This window comes from Notechis scutatus, chromosome Z (assembly GCF_049901735.1).
Source record: "Notechis scutatus isolate UNSWTSFEM ecotype Mainland chromosome Z, rNotScu1.2, whole genome shotgun sequence".
In the NCBI taxonomy this organism is placed as follows: Eukaryota; Metazoa; Chordata; class Lepidosauria; order Squamata; family Elapidae; genus Notechis; species Notechis scutatus.
The window spans coordinates 7,269,712-7,286,204 of record NC_142025.1 but is presented as its reverse complement, the minus strand read 5'-3'; the positions used below and the strand labels follow the sequence as shown (position 1 = coordinate 7,286,204).

Here is a 16,493-nt window from a genome sequence, read left to right as displayed (position 1 = left end):
TGGTCTCGTGATTGTCATTTGCAGCCATTACCGCTGACTTCCATCAAGCAAAATCAATCAGGAAGTCAGTAAAATGACACAAATGGCAATAGTATGATGCTGCACTTAATGACCACATGGATTTAATTTAATGACCATTATTTAACTATAATTGTAAATCCACTTGATACTGTGATATGCTTTATGACCTGTCGCTTAGTGAGGAATTCTTTATTCCAATGACCATTGTTAAGTGGGGATTACCTGCATATTTGCACCATTGCAGTTTTACTATGTTTAAAGTTTTAGTTTTGTAAGGAACTGAACATAACATATCCAATAGCTAAAATTTGAACATACATAAGAATATACTTCATTTCATTTAGTAAAATGGTTCTTTCACATTTAAAAAAAACACTGTATTTTTTCTTTTCTCAAAAATCACATAGCAATCTTAAGTAATAGCTAAAAGTCTAACATTATGCAGTAAACTGTCAAATTAGAAAAAAAAGTGGAAAATCTGATAAATTCTGATATTTTGAAAAGCTATTGCAGGATGAAAGATTCAAATTTGATTGCAGTGAAAGGTAAAAGTAACTTATTTACCAGATTAAGGCCACTGTATACCAGTGTTTCTCAGCCTCAGCAACTTTGGGACGTATAGATTTCAGCTCCCACAATTGTGAAACTATAGATGCATGACATATATTAAAATGAGTTCATTTTTCTTCTCCAGTGGGGCTGATAGCTGGTTTGCCATTGACAGGAAAGGGTAGGCTTTCCCTGTACCATCTGTAGCAGGTGATTTTTCTTTGAACATGTCAGAAAACTGATTTTATTTTTTATCTAATATATCCTATTCACTTTGTTCTAAGACTGTGGGTTGACATTTAGATCAAATTGTGTTTAGTTGTGTTTAATTATTGCAATTTCACAGCATATGAGTTATTTCAGTGAGATACAGTGTTTTGGACAAAATGGGCTTATTTCGGTGTTTGGTTATCCCTGGAATTGTATAAGTGGCTTCACTTTGGAAGATTAATTTCCAGACAATTGGTGCACTACCTACTCAATGGCTAAGTTGGCAAGATCCAGAAGAATAATGGTAAATTTTGTACTTAATTTGTGTCGATTTTTTAAATGCGAGCCCTCTATTAAGATTGTTTCAGTGTCAAAATGCATTTTTAAAGTAAATAATGATGAATAATCTTTTTGACAGATAAAATATATTTGACTTAAATAAATTTTTTCTTCATCTCCCCCCCACCCCCTCTCCACGTATCTTCTTTTTTGGAAAGAACCAGATGTTTAAAATGGAAGTAAATGCAAATAAAATGAAAATGATTTGGAATTCTAAGTATTGCCCCAAATTGTTTTGCAGTATCAAATTTTACCCCAGAGTTGCTAAACTGCATTGAAAATACTTTTATATTTGATGAAGATGATTTTATATTCCTCTGTACAACTTCAAGCTTTGAATGTTTACACACATTTTGAAAAGATTCCCAGAAACATTGGCATAAGCATTTATTATTGGGAAATGTTTTTAAAAATGGAACTTTTCCATGTCTATGTTGAAGTGGTACAGTTTAATCTGTTACTTTTCCAGATAAAACTTTCAAATATTGTTTGGATTTCAATAATTATTTCCGATTGAGGTTATATGCTTTCCTTTCGATTTGTCTAAGTATGTGATAGGATGTAGTGGAGCAAAACAATAGCCAAAAAGACTTTAAAAGGTTGAATCTGATTGGTACTTGAGTGGGAGATAACGAAGAGATACCAGAGTTGTTGGCTAAATTATGAAGTAAAAAACCAATTTTGGAAGAAAATAACACCATGCCATTTATCAAATGCAGGGAAACTAATTATAACTTGTCTGTGTAGTTTGCAGAGAAAAAAAAGTGATTTATTACTGTTTCATGCTTACGACCATTGCAACATCCCCATGGCCACATAATCAAAATAGTTGGCAACTGGCATGTATTTTTATATTGATTGCAATGTTCCAGGGTTATATGATTACTTTTTGCAACCTAAGAAGCAAAATCATTGAAGACATATTTAGTTAACTGCAGTGATTCACCTAACAACTGTTGCAGGAAAGGTCATAAAATGAGGCAAACTCACTTAACAACTGTTTTGCTTAGCAAAGAAATTTTGGGCTCACTTGTCATAAATTGAGGGCTACCTGTATAGTCTTAACTAGGAAATAGAAAAGTATTCCAGAAGGCCGTAATAGATTGCTTCCATATTTCATTAAGCAAAGTACACAGAAATGAGTATGCTCATCAGAAATTGAATTCAATTCAGTGGGATCTTTACCTTGTACTTGTAAAATACTTGCAAAATATGAGAACCACTTAAATTAAAATTCTGAGCCTTGCCATAAAAGTTCAGGAAAAAAATAACACAATGTTTAATGTAAAATTTGACCATTTCATTGGATTAAAGATTTGTTTCAAATAAAGATGCAGACTGTTTCTAAATTGACCATGATAATAGCTACCAGTGAAATTAGAGGGCCAGCCTAAACCAGAAACCAGCACTCATCTCTTTGGGGTTGATGGTGGGTGAGATTCACTGCCAGAAAAGCAATGCGGTATGCTATCATGCTGGAACTGGGTGCAGCTCCTGAACAATAGGTGAGGAATAGCCTAGGAAATGCAACTCTACAAAGATTGCAGCAGCTTCTCAATCTAGGACCCCAACATCAGAGTATGGCCACTGAGGCTTCAAAGAATGAAGAAAAAAAGAGACTAGAGGCAGAAAGAAATAGTATAGGGCAACTCTCAGTGAATCCTCATCAAGCCCCACTTGGTAAAAGAGTGCAGTTCCCAGGAATTGGGTTGGAGGGAGGAAGGTGGAATGCTATCCTTCTCTGCCCATCGCATGAAAAAGGAAATGCCAGTGATAAACTTACATTCCCATCCCAAACAGCAATAGTAGAACCCATTATTGTTCACAAACTGGTAAACTTATGTTTGGATTACTCAAAGGCACAATCTAAACAAGCTTACCCTTTCGGTCAAGAGGATTCAGCTACTGCAGAATGTGTTGGCAAAGTTGCTGAATATGGCACCTGGCATGGTACATACTGTGTATTTATTGAAGCAACCACACTGGCTTCCAGTTTGTTACTAAGCAACATTAAAGATTGTGCATATGATGCATAAATCATAAACATTTTAATACCAGGACATCTAATGGACAGTCTTTGCCATTGAGAGCTGAAATCATTGTGTGTGTTTGGGGGGAGGGAGAATTGCTGCTGCTGCTGCTGCTTTTACTTAGAACTGCAGAATGCTGCTCACAGATAGATTTGCTTTGTGTTGGCTTGTCCTTGTACCTTCTGGAAAATTCTTCCCTGAAAGTTGTGAATTGTCTGTTGCAACATGTTTTGGGTGCCAGCTGAACATCTGACTTTTCTCAGGTCTTCTCTGCAAATGTTAAAAAGTTACTGGTTAGTTTTTTCTTCTCCTTCCCTGTTACCTTGATTATTTTCATATTGTTCGTATTTTGGTGTGTATGTGTGTGTGATATTTTATTTTATTATTACGTATTTGTTTTAATCACTGGTGGTATTCAAATTTTTTTACTACTGGTTCTGTGGGCGTGGCTTGGTGGTCGTGGTGTGTGGTGGGCATAGCAGGGGAAGGATACTGTAAAATCCCCATTTCCACCCCACTCCAGAGGTAGGATATACTACAAGATCTCCATTTCCACCCCACTCCAGGGGAAGGATACTGTAAAATCCCCTACACCACTAACCTGCTTTCCAGCTCCATTCTCCAGTGCAGGGCAACAAAAGAAGATCCAGCTGAATGAGTGTTTTATTAGAGCATTACAAAAGAAAAATAGTATTCTGCTATGATTTCGCTCAGTTGTTTGGAATAGTAACTATAACATGTCATGATTAAGGAGGAGAAGTGAAGATTTATTCAGTCCATCAACTTAATATATAACTTTTTGTATTTTATTTCAGCATTTCTGTAAGTAGAAAACCCAAAGCAATCAGTTATAATTCATACTGTTGTATAAGATGAACCTGAAATATCCAAAAAATTATTACCCTTTATAAATTTAATGCAAATAAATCTATTTGGCAAATAATATGCTGTTATAATATTTTACTAATTATTAAATTTTTATAGTCAAATCCTATAGCTCAGTGTAAGACAAATATATATACTTATGCAAAAGCATAATATCTGATGTCTGGGAATTTACAGTTTTAGTTTTTCAGATGGATTTTTCCTCTTCCAGGCTGCATCTAGACCTTGGTCTAGACCAGTGGTTCCCAAACTTTTTCAGTCCACCACCCCCTTGGTGCTACAAACTCATCCTTTGTGCCCCCCATCCAGGGGTGGGATTCAAATTTCTGTGGGCGTGGCCTAATTTGAGGGCATGGCTTGCTGGTCACATGACTGGATGGGCGTGGCTTGCTGGTCATGTGACTGGCTGGCGTGGCTTGCTGGCTGGGTGTGGCTTGCTGGTCACATGACTGGGTAGGTGTGGTTTGGTGGTCATGTGACTGGGTGGGCATGGCCAGGTGGCCAGGTGACTGGCAAACCAAATACTAGTGGTCCTCACTTAATGGCCGGTTGTTTAGCAAGTGTTCTAATTTATGACTGGCCTCCCTAAAACTACTTGTCCTGTTTTTGCAGTTTTGACAGCCACGCACACACACACACACACACTCCCTTCTAATCCTGCTGGAGCAGGTCATTGGACTAGAATCGGCAAAGCATCTTTGATTAGATTCTAGTAGTGAATAGAATTTAATCAGAGATGCTTTGCTGATTCTTGTTGATTTGTTTTATTTGTATTTCTTTATTTTATGTTGCTGAATTGCATGTGTGTCCCTTCTTGTGCACAACCCAGAAGCTTTTGTGATTCTTTGCAGCAAAAATTACCGACCTCTGGCTTTGCTCTACTTTTCAAACGTGCCGCCACTGCCGTGAAGGGACAGAAAGAAAAAGAAATAAAGAAGGAGGGAGGGAGGAGAAAGATAATGAGATATTTATTCTAGTCCAATCACCTGCTCCAGCAGGATTAGAAGGGAGTGTGTGTGTGTGTGTGTGTGTGTTCTTGTAATTTACCAGTACATTTTGGTTTTGCCTTCTTCAGAATTGGCACTGTAATGCATTGGGGGAAAGTAATTTTTTAGGGAGGAGATCTGGTCCAATGGATCCTGTTTAAAGCTGCAACAAAATGTGAGAGCTTCCTGATAGTCTTGACCATGTTTCGTCCACAAAACCTTTAATAGAAGCCAAAGATGTTTCAATGTGGAAAAGGGCCTCTAGTCTAAACTAAGCCTCATTTCAATCTGATGCATCAGGCCTCTCTCCCTCTCTCTCTCTCCCTCCCTCCCTCCCTCCCTCCCTCCCAGACTGGCTTTGCTCTACTTTTCCGATGTGCCTTTGGGGCCATGGATGGATGGATAGATAGATAGATAGATAGAGGGAGGGAGGGAGAGAGAGAGGTAGGTAGGTAGGTAGGTAGATATATTGGTTGGTAGGTAGGTAGGTAGGCAGACCTTTTTGATGAATGTATGGATAGGTAGGTAGGCAGGCAGGCAGATCTTTTGGATGTATGTATGTATGGATAGGTAGGTAGGTAGGTAGATCTATATTGATAGGTAGGTAGACAAAAAGATGGGCAGGTAGGTAGGCAGGAAGGCAGACAGACAGACAGACCTTTTGGATGGACGATCGATAGGTAGGTAGGTATATAGATAGATCTATATTGGTAGGTAGGTAGGTAGACAAAAAGACAGGCAGGTAGGTAGGTAGGCAGGCAGACAAACAAAGAGACATATTTTGGATGGAGGGACAGACAGACAGACAGACAGAATGCAACAGCGGCAGCACTTTGGGAAAGTAGAGCAAAGCCACAGTGACTTTCCCAACATGCTGCTGCCACTGCGTTCGACGTGCCGGCTCCGGTGCAACAGTCAATGGGATGAGCCTGGGGTGTCGGCGCCACAAACACCCCCCTACTGCCTCTTAGCATCCCCCCCTTCGGCAGCCACTTCTGAGCAGAGCCCGTCCCACCTCCCATAATCCCCACATCGCTTCGCACCGAATTCTAGGCCTTGGCCCACCAAGCAAAACCTCCTGACACTCACCTCAACCAGGAACGCTCAACATGCTGAAAGGCCTGCCCTACGTAATTCCTGCGACACAACTACGAGGTGGCGCATGTGCTTTTACTCGCTTCCTGGGGGATGCTAAAGGCAGCAGGGGCGTTCGGCGCCAGCTCTGCAGGCTCGGTGCAACAGTCAATGGGATGACCATTGACTATTGCACTGGAGTCTGAGGAGCCGGCACCTCGAACGCCCCTGCTGCCTTTTAGCACCCCTGCCAGCCCTTGCCTCTTAGCACCCCCTAAAGCATCCCACTGCCCCCCAGGGGGTGGTACCGCCCACTTTGGGAACCACTGGTCTAGACTCTAGAGGCATTTGGAATTTAAGGAAAATGAGTAGGGAAGAAACCTAAAGGAAATCTTTTGGTAAATATCTGTCCCTTAATAGTCATTGCTATTGAGGTAACTGTGGAATCTGCCGTGAACACAAGTTGTGAGTTTTTAAAATGAGAAGTAGACCTCCATAGCTGGTACTGTTATATTAACTTTCTTAAGGGGATTTGTTTTGTACAGTACTTGACATTCTCAGTTTACGAATTACTCACATAGTGATTAATTTACATTTTTAATAATAATAAAGGAAAAGTGAAATTGTCCCACTTAAAAATCTTTTGTCTAATCTTTGGAGGCTTCCCAATCATGATAATTATCCTTTTGCAAAATTTAAAATATGGTTAACTACAGTATATATAAAAAGCTACTTCATACAGGAGCTGGGGAAACTTGGTAGCAATGAAACCACCAGAGAGTAAGGGTTATAACAGGCGAGACAGATGTAAGTTCTTGAATATTCCCCCCCCCTCCCCTTTCATTTTTTTTCTAAACTAATTTAACCCTGTTTTAGATATTGCATTATAATTTTTGGATGTTCCCTATCAGAATGATCAGGACTTGAGGGGGAATCAATTTCTTCCTTCCCCATTTCTTACATGTTGAAAGAATGTCATCCTATTATAATTGGAAGAGATTTCTGAATACAATGTGAATAAAACTGTAGTAGAACATACATTGGTTTTAAAGAAAAGTTGCCTCAGTAGTAGATCTCTCCTCTGGAAAGTTTGACTGTGTTTAGAAAAGGATGGCTGCTGCTCTTCTCCATATGACTGGCAGGATCCAAAATAAGTAAATGTAAATCTCTTTGAGGCCAAGATTATTATGCAACTGATACAAGCCTCAAATATTGCAAAAATAAATTTGTTTCCTGGAGTAAAAGACATTTAGAGTAGCATTTCCATGCTCTGTTTGCAGTTCAGTTTTAGTTTCTCTAGCAGCAGACAAAGTGGTTTTAAGTGTGAAGGTGACTGACTGAGCGACAAAGAGACCTGAATTTGGCTTCTGCAATTAAAGTTTTTCTTCTAGGTAAAGACAGTTGTTCACCTCTGAAAATCTTTAAGGTTGGCTTGATACAGTGTCTTGCCATTGTCTCTTTTACAAGGAAAAAAAAAACCTTCTCTTTTGATCTTACACATCAAGATAATCTGTCATGGTCCTTTACTGCCCCCTGTTAATAGAAATCTGGAAGATTCACTTGATGCAAGGCAAATGATCAGGGATCATAGAAGAATAGCATGCAACATTTTCTTTTAGACTCAAGGTGCTAGCATTACTAAAGAAATCACTATAGATAATCCTTTACTTATTTATTCATACACACACACACACATTCTTATGTTTTCACGGGTATTTATATGGTATTTAGCTCTGTTCGGGTGTTTTCCTATATCTATCTGTCTGTGTCTGTCTGTCTGTCTGTCTGTCTGTCTGTCTGTCTGTCTGTCTATCTATCTATCTATCTATCTATCTATCTATCTATCTATCTATCTATCTATCTATATTATTTCTAAACCACCTGTGTCCTCCAAAGAGGATCAGGATGATGTACAATATAATATATCTGATAAATAAAGGAATATATAAAAATTAACATTAAAATTTAATTAGGGTTAAAAAAATTAAAATTATAGAATAATGACAATTAAATATCAAAAGGGGGAAAATCTTAGGATGGCCATTTAATGTTGGATTATTACAGGTAGGGAAGGGCTCTCAAGAGACTAATCAGCCCCATGATTGGTTGGTCTTCTGTGCCCTACACCCAAGATCACAGAGCCAAGTTTTGATCTCTTTGTAGAAGGCCAAGAGATTGGAGTTTTTCCTCACCTCTGGGGTCAGGGTGTTCTGAGAAGGCCCTCTTCTTAGACCCTGCCAGTCAAAATTATTTGACTGACAGCAGCTGCAGCATACCTTCTCTGCCTGATTGAATGAGACAGGTTGATGGGATGGGGAGAAGCACGTTGTATGTTCTATAGGTAACCTGGTTTATGCCATGTAAGCCTTTATAGGTGATGGCTTGTACCTTGAATTGGACTTAGAAACAGACTGGTGCCCAGTACAATTCATGGACCAAGGGTGTTATGTGTGCCCTTCCTCAGGCACCCAGAATGGCCAACATAGCCCCACTTTGCATCAGCTGAAGCTTCTGGATACTTTTCAAGGGTAGCCTCCTATAGAGCATGTTGCAATAGACCAATTGGGAGATAAACAGGGAATAGGGAGCTGCACATAGAGCCTCCCTATCCAGGAAAGGGCATGATTTGAGCACAATGCAGAGTTGGGCAAAGGCCTTCCTGGCTATAGTTGTCGCCTGCTCTTTGAGCAGGAGCTGTGAGTCCAAGAGAACCCCCATTACACACTGGGTCTGACTGGGATAGCGGAACTGCATCCAAAACAAATGTGATAAATTCCTAGGTACAGAGGGGCCTACCCACAGCCACTCTGTCTTCCTGGGGTTTAGTTGGCATCTGCTTCCTTTCCAGACCCTTACAGCTTCCAGACATCTCAAAAAGACACCCACTACAACACTCATTTCACCTGGGAGGGAGATATATAACTGGGTATCACCAGTGTATTGGTGATACTTCATGGCATGAAGACGGATGATCTCACCCAAAATTATGGCTGCAAATCGTGCCAGTCGTTAAGCAGGTCATACATGATTCTCCTATTTTATGAGCTTTTTTGCAGCCCTCATTAATCACTATGGCCATTAAGCAAACACAATGGTCATTAAGTGAATACTGCTATCATTAAGTGAATCCATTGTCCACAGAAGGCATTTTTTGCTGGAAACCAGAAAAAATACTGGAATGGGGAGGAGGGGAAAGTAAATTGCAGTTACATGACTATGGGATGCTACAGACTACCCTAAATGCAGGCCAGTTGCAGAACTGTCAAAGTGGGATCACAGCTGTCAGAACTTTGAATCCAGATCATAAGTCTTAGGGCCATTTTAATGCTAAACAACTTCTGTAGTCATGTCGAGGACAACCTGTTTCTTGTTTTTGATTTTGCTGTTGCATTCCTATTAAGTACCCAACACATTGAGTTGCCTAAAATATTTTTTCCATATCATTTTAATATTTAGTACAAAACTGTACTTTTGGTATTCTAACTTTTTAATTCATTGGATTCTGACCATAGCTATAAATAAGCTATAAATAAAGATGAAGAAAACCTCTCTCTTGCTTTTCAACACTATCCTTACAATTTTCCTGACGGAGAAGAGCTCTAAATGTAATTGGTGAACAGCAATGCCATACTCATCTGTAGCATTCAGGTTGTAATGTGGTATCTGATCCAAAAGACAACTTAACCTTTCACTGATCATTGTAATGTCTCAAATTATTTGGTTAGTTTTTCGATGGACATGTAAATGAATGGACATTGATTGTGAACTGGTACAGAAGGAAAGGAACACAAAAGAGAACAGAGGGGACTTCCAACCCCAGCTCTTGGAAGATAATCTTCAGTCACTAAATGTCCCTACTCTGAGCCCATAGCAATAGCCTCTGGGAAAGGAAATAAGGCAGAGAAGCAGCTTTACGTTGAGTTGGGTCCACCTAGCTCACTATTGTCTATACTTCTGGCTGTTGGACACTTTTTAAGATTTCAGAACAGACTTCTTCCTAGTCCTTATCTAGGAATAACAGGATCTGATTCTAGGATATGTTGCAGGCAAAGTATTCAATTTTGATTCAAATAAAGCCCTAATTCAAGATGCACATGCAGGGTAATCTTTTGAGTCAGATTTTCTAGCTGACAGCTTCTACAATTGAAGTCTTGTGCTGGGCTGATCAACAAAGATGGTTTTTTTTTTCTTGTAATAGTGTTCTAAAGGGGATGGCTGGAGAATTCTGGAAGTCCACATATCTTAAAGTTGCCAAAGTTAAGGACACTGTTGTAGGCGAAGTTATGTTCTTTCTCTGCTAACACAGAATGTTATTTTCTTACTTTGTAGCCATTTTGCTCACCTTGATAGGGTTTCAGAACTACTTTCACTATTTTTTGTTTTGTTTACTAGGCAAGTGCTATAGTTAAGCTAAAAGCTGATTAAACATTTTGATTCTTTAGTCCCGTTGTATCGATAACCTTTAACAATGAGCCTCTGTGGTGCAGCAGTTAGAGTGCAGTACTGTAGGCTATTTATACCACCTGTCAGCTGCCGGCAATTTGGCAGTTCAAATCCCACCAGGCTCAAGGTTGACTCAGCCTTCCATCCTTCTGAGTGGGTAAAACTAGGACCCAAAATTGTTGGGGGCAATATGCTGACTCTGTAAACAGCTTAGAGAGGGTTGTAAAGCAGGGGTGGGATTCAAATTTCATAACAACCGGTTCTGTGGGCATGGCTTAATTTGTGGGTGTGGCTTGGTCATATGATTGGGTGGGTGTGGCTTGGTGCTCACATGGCTGGCTTGGTCACGTGACTGGCTGGGCGTGGCTTGGTGGTCATTTGACTGGGTGGATGTGACCAAGTCTGAAGTCATTTGTGTGTGTTGCCTGTATGAGCCAGGAGGAAAGAAAGCTCCAATCTCTGTGCGAGGGTGTGTGTGGGGGGGGGGAGGTTAGTTTTATAAAAAGCCCAAAGGAGAGGAAAAGATAAAGTTGTGCCAAATAAATCCCAGGTTGGGGGCAAGGAAAGAAAAGGAATCCCTGCTCTGAAAAGGGAGTACCTCCCAAGAAAACAAAGGAGTCAAAACCTTATTTACTCATACTTTTTAAAAAATTAATTTAACAGACATTAAAAAGCAATTTCAGTTTCACTTTTCCAGGTTCAAATCTCTTTGCAGATAACAGATAATCAGAGTTGGTAGGTCATCTAGTCCAACCCCCCCCCCCTCTCAAGCAGGGAGACCCTACACCATTTCTGACAAATGGCAGTCCAATCTCTTCTTGAAAGTCTCAAGTGATGGCGCTCCCACAACTTCCGAGGGCAAGGTGTTCCATTGGCAGATTGTTCTCATGTTTGCTTAACATATGTGGTATATTAACATATTTATACCCCTCTATGTTTTTAAGCACTAGGAATTCTCTATTTAACTAGATTTAAGAAAAGCACTTACATTAAGTTAGTGGCAATTTTCTATATCTCACAAGCAATGAATTAGTGTGGAACTCCTTTATAACCATCAGACATAAACTTTTGGTCTTTTTTTTTTATTCCATCTGTCTTCTGACACATCCTCATTCTTAGATTCCAAAGTGGTTTTCCTTTTCAGAAATTCTCCTGTGAGTTTCACCCTCAAATACCTTGTGGACTTCATCTACTCAGACACAGATGAGCCTTTAATAGTACAAAAACTACCCAAACCATTTTAGGCTAGCTAATCACTCTTTTCTGGATTATATTCAATAGCCATCAGAACCAAATCTATTCTAACCAATGTAATACTTCTAATACTGCCATCATCTCTATAACCATACATCTTCTTTCCATAATTTTGTCATATTTTATCTTGTATTGATAAAAACTGTCTTCTTATTACCAAAACAGAAGAAGATATCTAGTACAGAATGTGTTTAAATATTCAGGGATGCAGGGATATATGAAGAGCTAATGAACAGAGCAAGGTTATCTCAAAACCTGTTTTGTATTTTGAACAAATGAATCCCATAAGGGAGTCTCCTGATCTTAGCCTATAGACTGGCTCATATTGAGATAGTTCTTCAGATAGCCTTGAAATTATTTGAAGTTTAACATCTTAAATTGTTTTTGACAATCACTGTAAATTTTATAACATATCTAGCAATTTAACTGCTATATTTTAGTTAAATTTCTGGAGATTCAAATGCAGCACTACATACAACACATTGCATAGTCAGTCAATATGTAATTAAGGAATAGATGACTCCTGCTAAATCTTCTAGCTTAGAAGTAGTTGCCACTAGGTGTAATTGTGCAGTTGCATTCTTTTCCAGCAGTGTCACTTGAGAATCCAAACATTATTGAAAAGTAAAAAGTATTTCCAGATCATTCAAAGGGATTATATAATATATATTCACCTAGAATAGAGAATATCCCAATCCCTGATCATCATACTTATTGATTAATTTATTTCTGCTTCAGCATTTTCTTCATTGGCTAAGTCAGAGGTCTCCAAACTTGGCAACTTTAAGACTTGTGGACATCAGCTCCCTCAGCCATTCCTCAGCCATTTTTTGAAGTAGTAATGCATCTTCTGAAGATTTTAAGAAAGGATGTCTTCTGCATCCCTGAAATTGGTTCTTTGGGCTGTGAGATTGATATAATTGGCATAGAGAAATTTCCAAGAAATAATTTCAGGCAGGTCATGAATATACAAATTAAGAAAGAGCAGGGGGTAGCACTGATCCCTGTGGTACTCCATTATTCAATTTATGATATTTTCTTCTATTGAATTCTGTGAAATAACCTGTTACTCAACATGTTGTCAATCAAGGCAATAGTATTATGACATGGTATTACTTTGGAGGAGAAGTCCTTGTCTCCAGAAGGTATCATAGGCTGCCAAGAGATCAAGAAAAACACAGACATTTTTCATTTTCCTTGGAATCCGTTCTCCAAATAGCAAGTTAGTGCAAGGATTTTATCACTACAATCATATCTGGGGCAAAATCCAGCTTGTTCTATTTGGATTACAGATTCTACTGCTAGGGCAAAGACTTTAACATAAGTCTTTCTACAAGTTTGTAGGTGACACAGAGAAGAGCAATTGGCCTGTAACTTTGTGGAAGGCTTGGATCCTTCCCTGGTTTCAAAATTGCAATAATTTTGCTCTTCCTGAATATAGGAGGCAGCCATCCTGAGTATAGTATGATACTAAAAAGGAGGCAAGTCAACATTTAGTTGCTGGTCCACAGTTCTGCAATAGCTTTGGGTATATTCCATCAAATCCTGCAGCGTTATCGTTTTGTAAAGAATCCAGACCCTTCTGCATTTCTTCTGGTGTAAATGGGCGCAAGTATAAAGCATTAATATAATACAGTACATTAAATAAGGATAAATAATTGCTGAAAGTCAAAATGTAATATTCTTCCCATTCTGATTAGAATTGGAATGGAATCAGGCCAGTATCAGACCACATTCATTCATCTTACCAGAAATCACTGGACTACGGATTCCAACTGTAAGAAATCAATGAATTAATGAAAACATTAATGAAAACATTAATGAAAACATTAATCCAGAGTTAAATAAATAAGAGATAAGATTATATTTTGTTAAGAAAGAAACATAGAGATCAGGGTTTTTTTTCTTTTGTATTTGTGTATATGTGTCCATTCTGTTACATTTAAATCAGATGTTTCATGGATGGGAGATCTAATGTAGTAAACTAGATACCTTAACCCTGTGGTGGCTAATCTTTTTGGCTCTTCCGGTTTCCAGTGCTCCCACGTGTGCGATGTGCTCCGGGGAGCTGCTCTTCTGGTTTCTGGCGCTCCCGCGAAAACCAGCTACACGCTGGAACCCAGAAGAGCAATGGGCAATGGCTGGCATGCCTGGAGATATGGCTCTGCATGCCACTTCCGGCACACATGGCGTAGGTTCACCATCACGGCCTTAACCTATATACACTTTATAATTCATAAAAGATGGTCATTCTGAATAGGGGCTTACAGGAATTATAGTTTAAAGAATTTAAGGTATGTTCAGAAAAGAGTGATTGCTTTCTTTCTAAAACAGTATGTAAAAAGGCCTGCAAACATGTTGAAAAATATTCACTTTTATTTAAAATACAGATGAACTGAGTATTTTTTTACAAAATCTTTAAATATTTTCTTACAGCTGTTGGAGAATCAGAAAGTGATATCTACATGCGATTCATGAAGTCACATAAGTGTTACGATATTGTTCCAACAAGCTCAAAGCTTGTGGTTTTTGATACTACACTACAGGTGAGTTCCCGTTTGGGAGATTCCTTTCTTTGCACCTAGTTGTCTTATGTCTGTAATAAACGAAAAGAAAAAATTATAAGAAATCTTATTAGAGATGACATTAGTTCATATTTGAATATGATGGTACCCTTTTCTATTGTAAGTTGCAAGCACAAGTTCACTGTTGGCTAGATTATAAAATAGCATAAATCTTGAGAAAGTGCAAAAATTTCTTAACCTACTTCCAGTTCAAAATCCATCAAATTGGCCCAGAACAGCATGGTCTAGTAGGCAGTTCACTATCATCCAGAGGGAAACATCACCTGTTGTACACTAAGCTTTGTCTTATTTCAGTACTGATAAGCTCAATTTATGACCATTTGTTCAGCAATCATTCAGAATTATGCTAGCACTGAATGAATGGGTACTTATGACCAGTCCTTGGAGTTCTAGCCCTCCCGGCACCTCAATCACCTGTTATGGGATTGCATTTTGAGTGCTAGTAACTGGCTCACATTTATGGTTAGCATGGTTCACAATTAGGTGATATCCATTGCAATCTTCCCTGACAGCATCCCCAGAAGCTGACAGGGAAATTTGCAAGTCCCTGGGAGAAGTCTCCCCCACCTGCACACCCTCCCCTGTCATTATGCCTCATCAGCAAATCTCACGAACCTCAGATAATCAGAATATGTTTGTACGTTGTACCATTGATTCCTATCCCTTTTTTTGAAAGATTTTGTAATAACCTAAGTTTGTACTATATGCTGCTGTTTGATTGTTATGAAGAGGCCCCTGCCTGCCTTGCTGAAGGGCTGTGCTGAATCTGACATTTCCCCAACATTTTGAAATGAGAGTTCCTGATAATATTTTTGTATGGCATTTGGTGAGTGAGTGAGTGAGTGTGTGTGTGTGTGTGTGAACATAAATGGTACTTATGAGTATTATCCTAAAACCAATAAAGGTAAAGGTTTCCCTATCCAGTTCTAAGTCACAGTGCTCATCTCCCTTTCCTGGCCAAGGGAGCCAGCGTTGTCCCAAGACATTTTTCTGTAAAGAATTGGGCTGTCATCTCTCTTGGATGCCATCTAGTGGTGTACACCCAAGGTGTATTTCTCGGAAGATTTGAAGAATTGAAACTTGAGAAATCAGTTTATTGAGTTGAGTCTCAGCATATATACAGTTGCAATCATTGAAAAGAGTGGAAGCTGCCCCTCAAAATCTATAATGAACTGACTTGTTTAAAAGATAATTCTGTGAGGTGAGGAAACGAACAACCAGAACTTCCCTAAAAGCAGCTGCTGGATATATAATTCCTTTTCTATAATAATTCAATAAATAAATAAATTCAAGAGCAAAGTTCTTCCAATTTATACCTTCATTTTGTGCATGAAAAGGCAGCCTGCATTTTCTTGGTTTTCTGGTCAACCAGTCCATTTTAAAAGTTGGGGGGGGGGGGGCTGGGGAAGCCAGGAATCCATCTCCCTCGTAGTTAGAGTATCACTGGAGGCAAACAAGTTGAGTAGGTAGTCTTCAGCCAGTTTCAGATACAGAGTTATGGAGCTCAACAGATGGTAATCTTTCTGCTGCAGGAAACAGCTTTATGGATGATACCTTAAAATATTTTATTATGAATTTAGAAATCAGGGCCAGTGGTTAGCATTTACACTTACTTCAGGGTAAAGATGGCTTTAAAATTGACAGTAGTTCCCATCATTTTTATTTTAGGTTACCCAATCTGTAATTTTAATATAGGTTCAAATTGGGTAATATAAATTCCATTTTAAACTTGTCCAAAAAATGAGAAATGACCAGAGAAAACCAAGATTACAAATAATGTTGCTTGGAAACGCCATTAAATTCATTTTAATAGTGTGGTTATTGAACATTATATACTTCTCATTTGTAAGGATCCTAATTCTTCAGACAAAAATCTGATAATTTTGAAATAGACATGTAACATATATGCTATTATTTTCCTTATAAAGCTTTCTTCTTGAATACTGCTTGTCATAATAAATTGCTGTGGTGATAAATGAATTTTTTAGTACTGACTAACAACCAAAATAGCTGTGATTTCCCCCCTATTTTTTCTGAAAAATGTATAATTAGATAGCAGATTTATTATAAAATAAGAAATTATGACTTTGAATCTTGCAGATGAGAAAGGAGGCAAA

General features: G+C 38.6%; 1 protein-coding gene across 7 annotated transcripts in view; it reads left to right on the top strand.

Moving 5' to 3' along the window:
• Positions 1-16,493, top strand: part of PRKAG2 (protein kinase AMP-activated non-catalytic subunit gamma 2) — a 237,998-nt gene that overhangs the window by 195,174 nt on the left and 26,331 nt on the right. For all 7 annotated transcript variants that reach the window (XM_087947850.1, XM_026678942.2, XM_087947849.1 and 4 more), the window contains one exon: positions 14,228-14,337. In XM_087947850.1, coding sequence (XP_087803976.1) covers positions 14,228-14,337 — 110 coding nt within the window. The remainder of the gene's footprint in view (positions 1-14,227; positions 14,338-16,493) is intronic.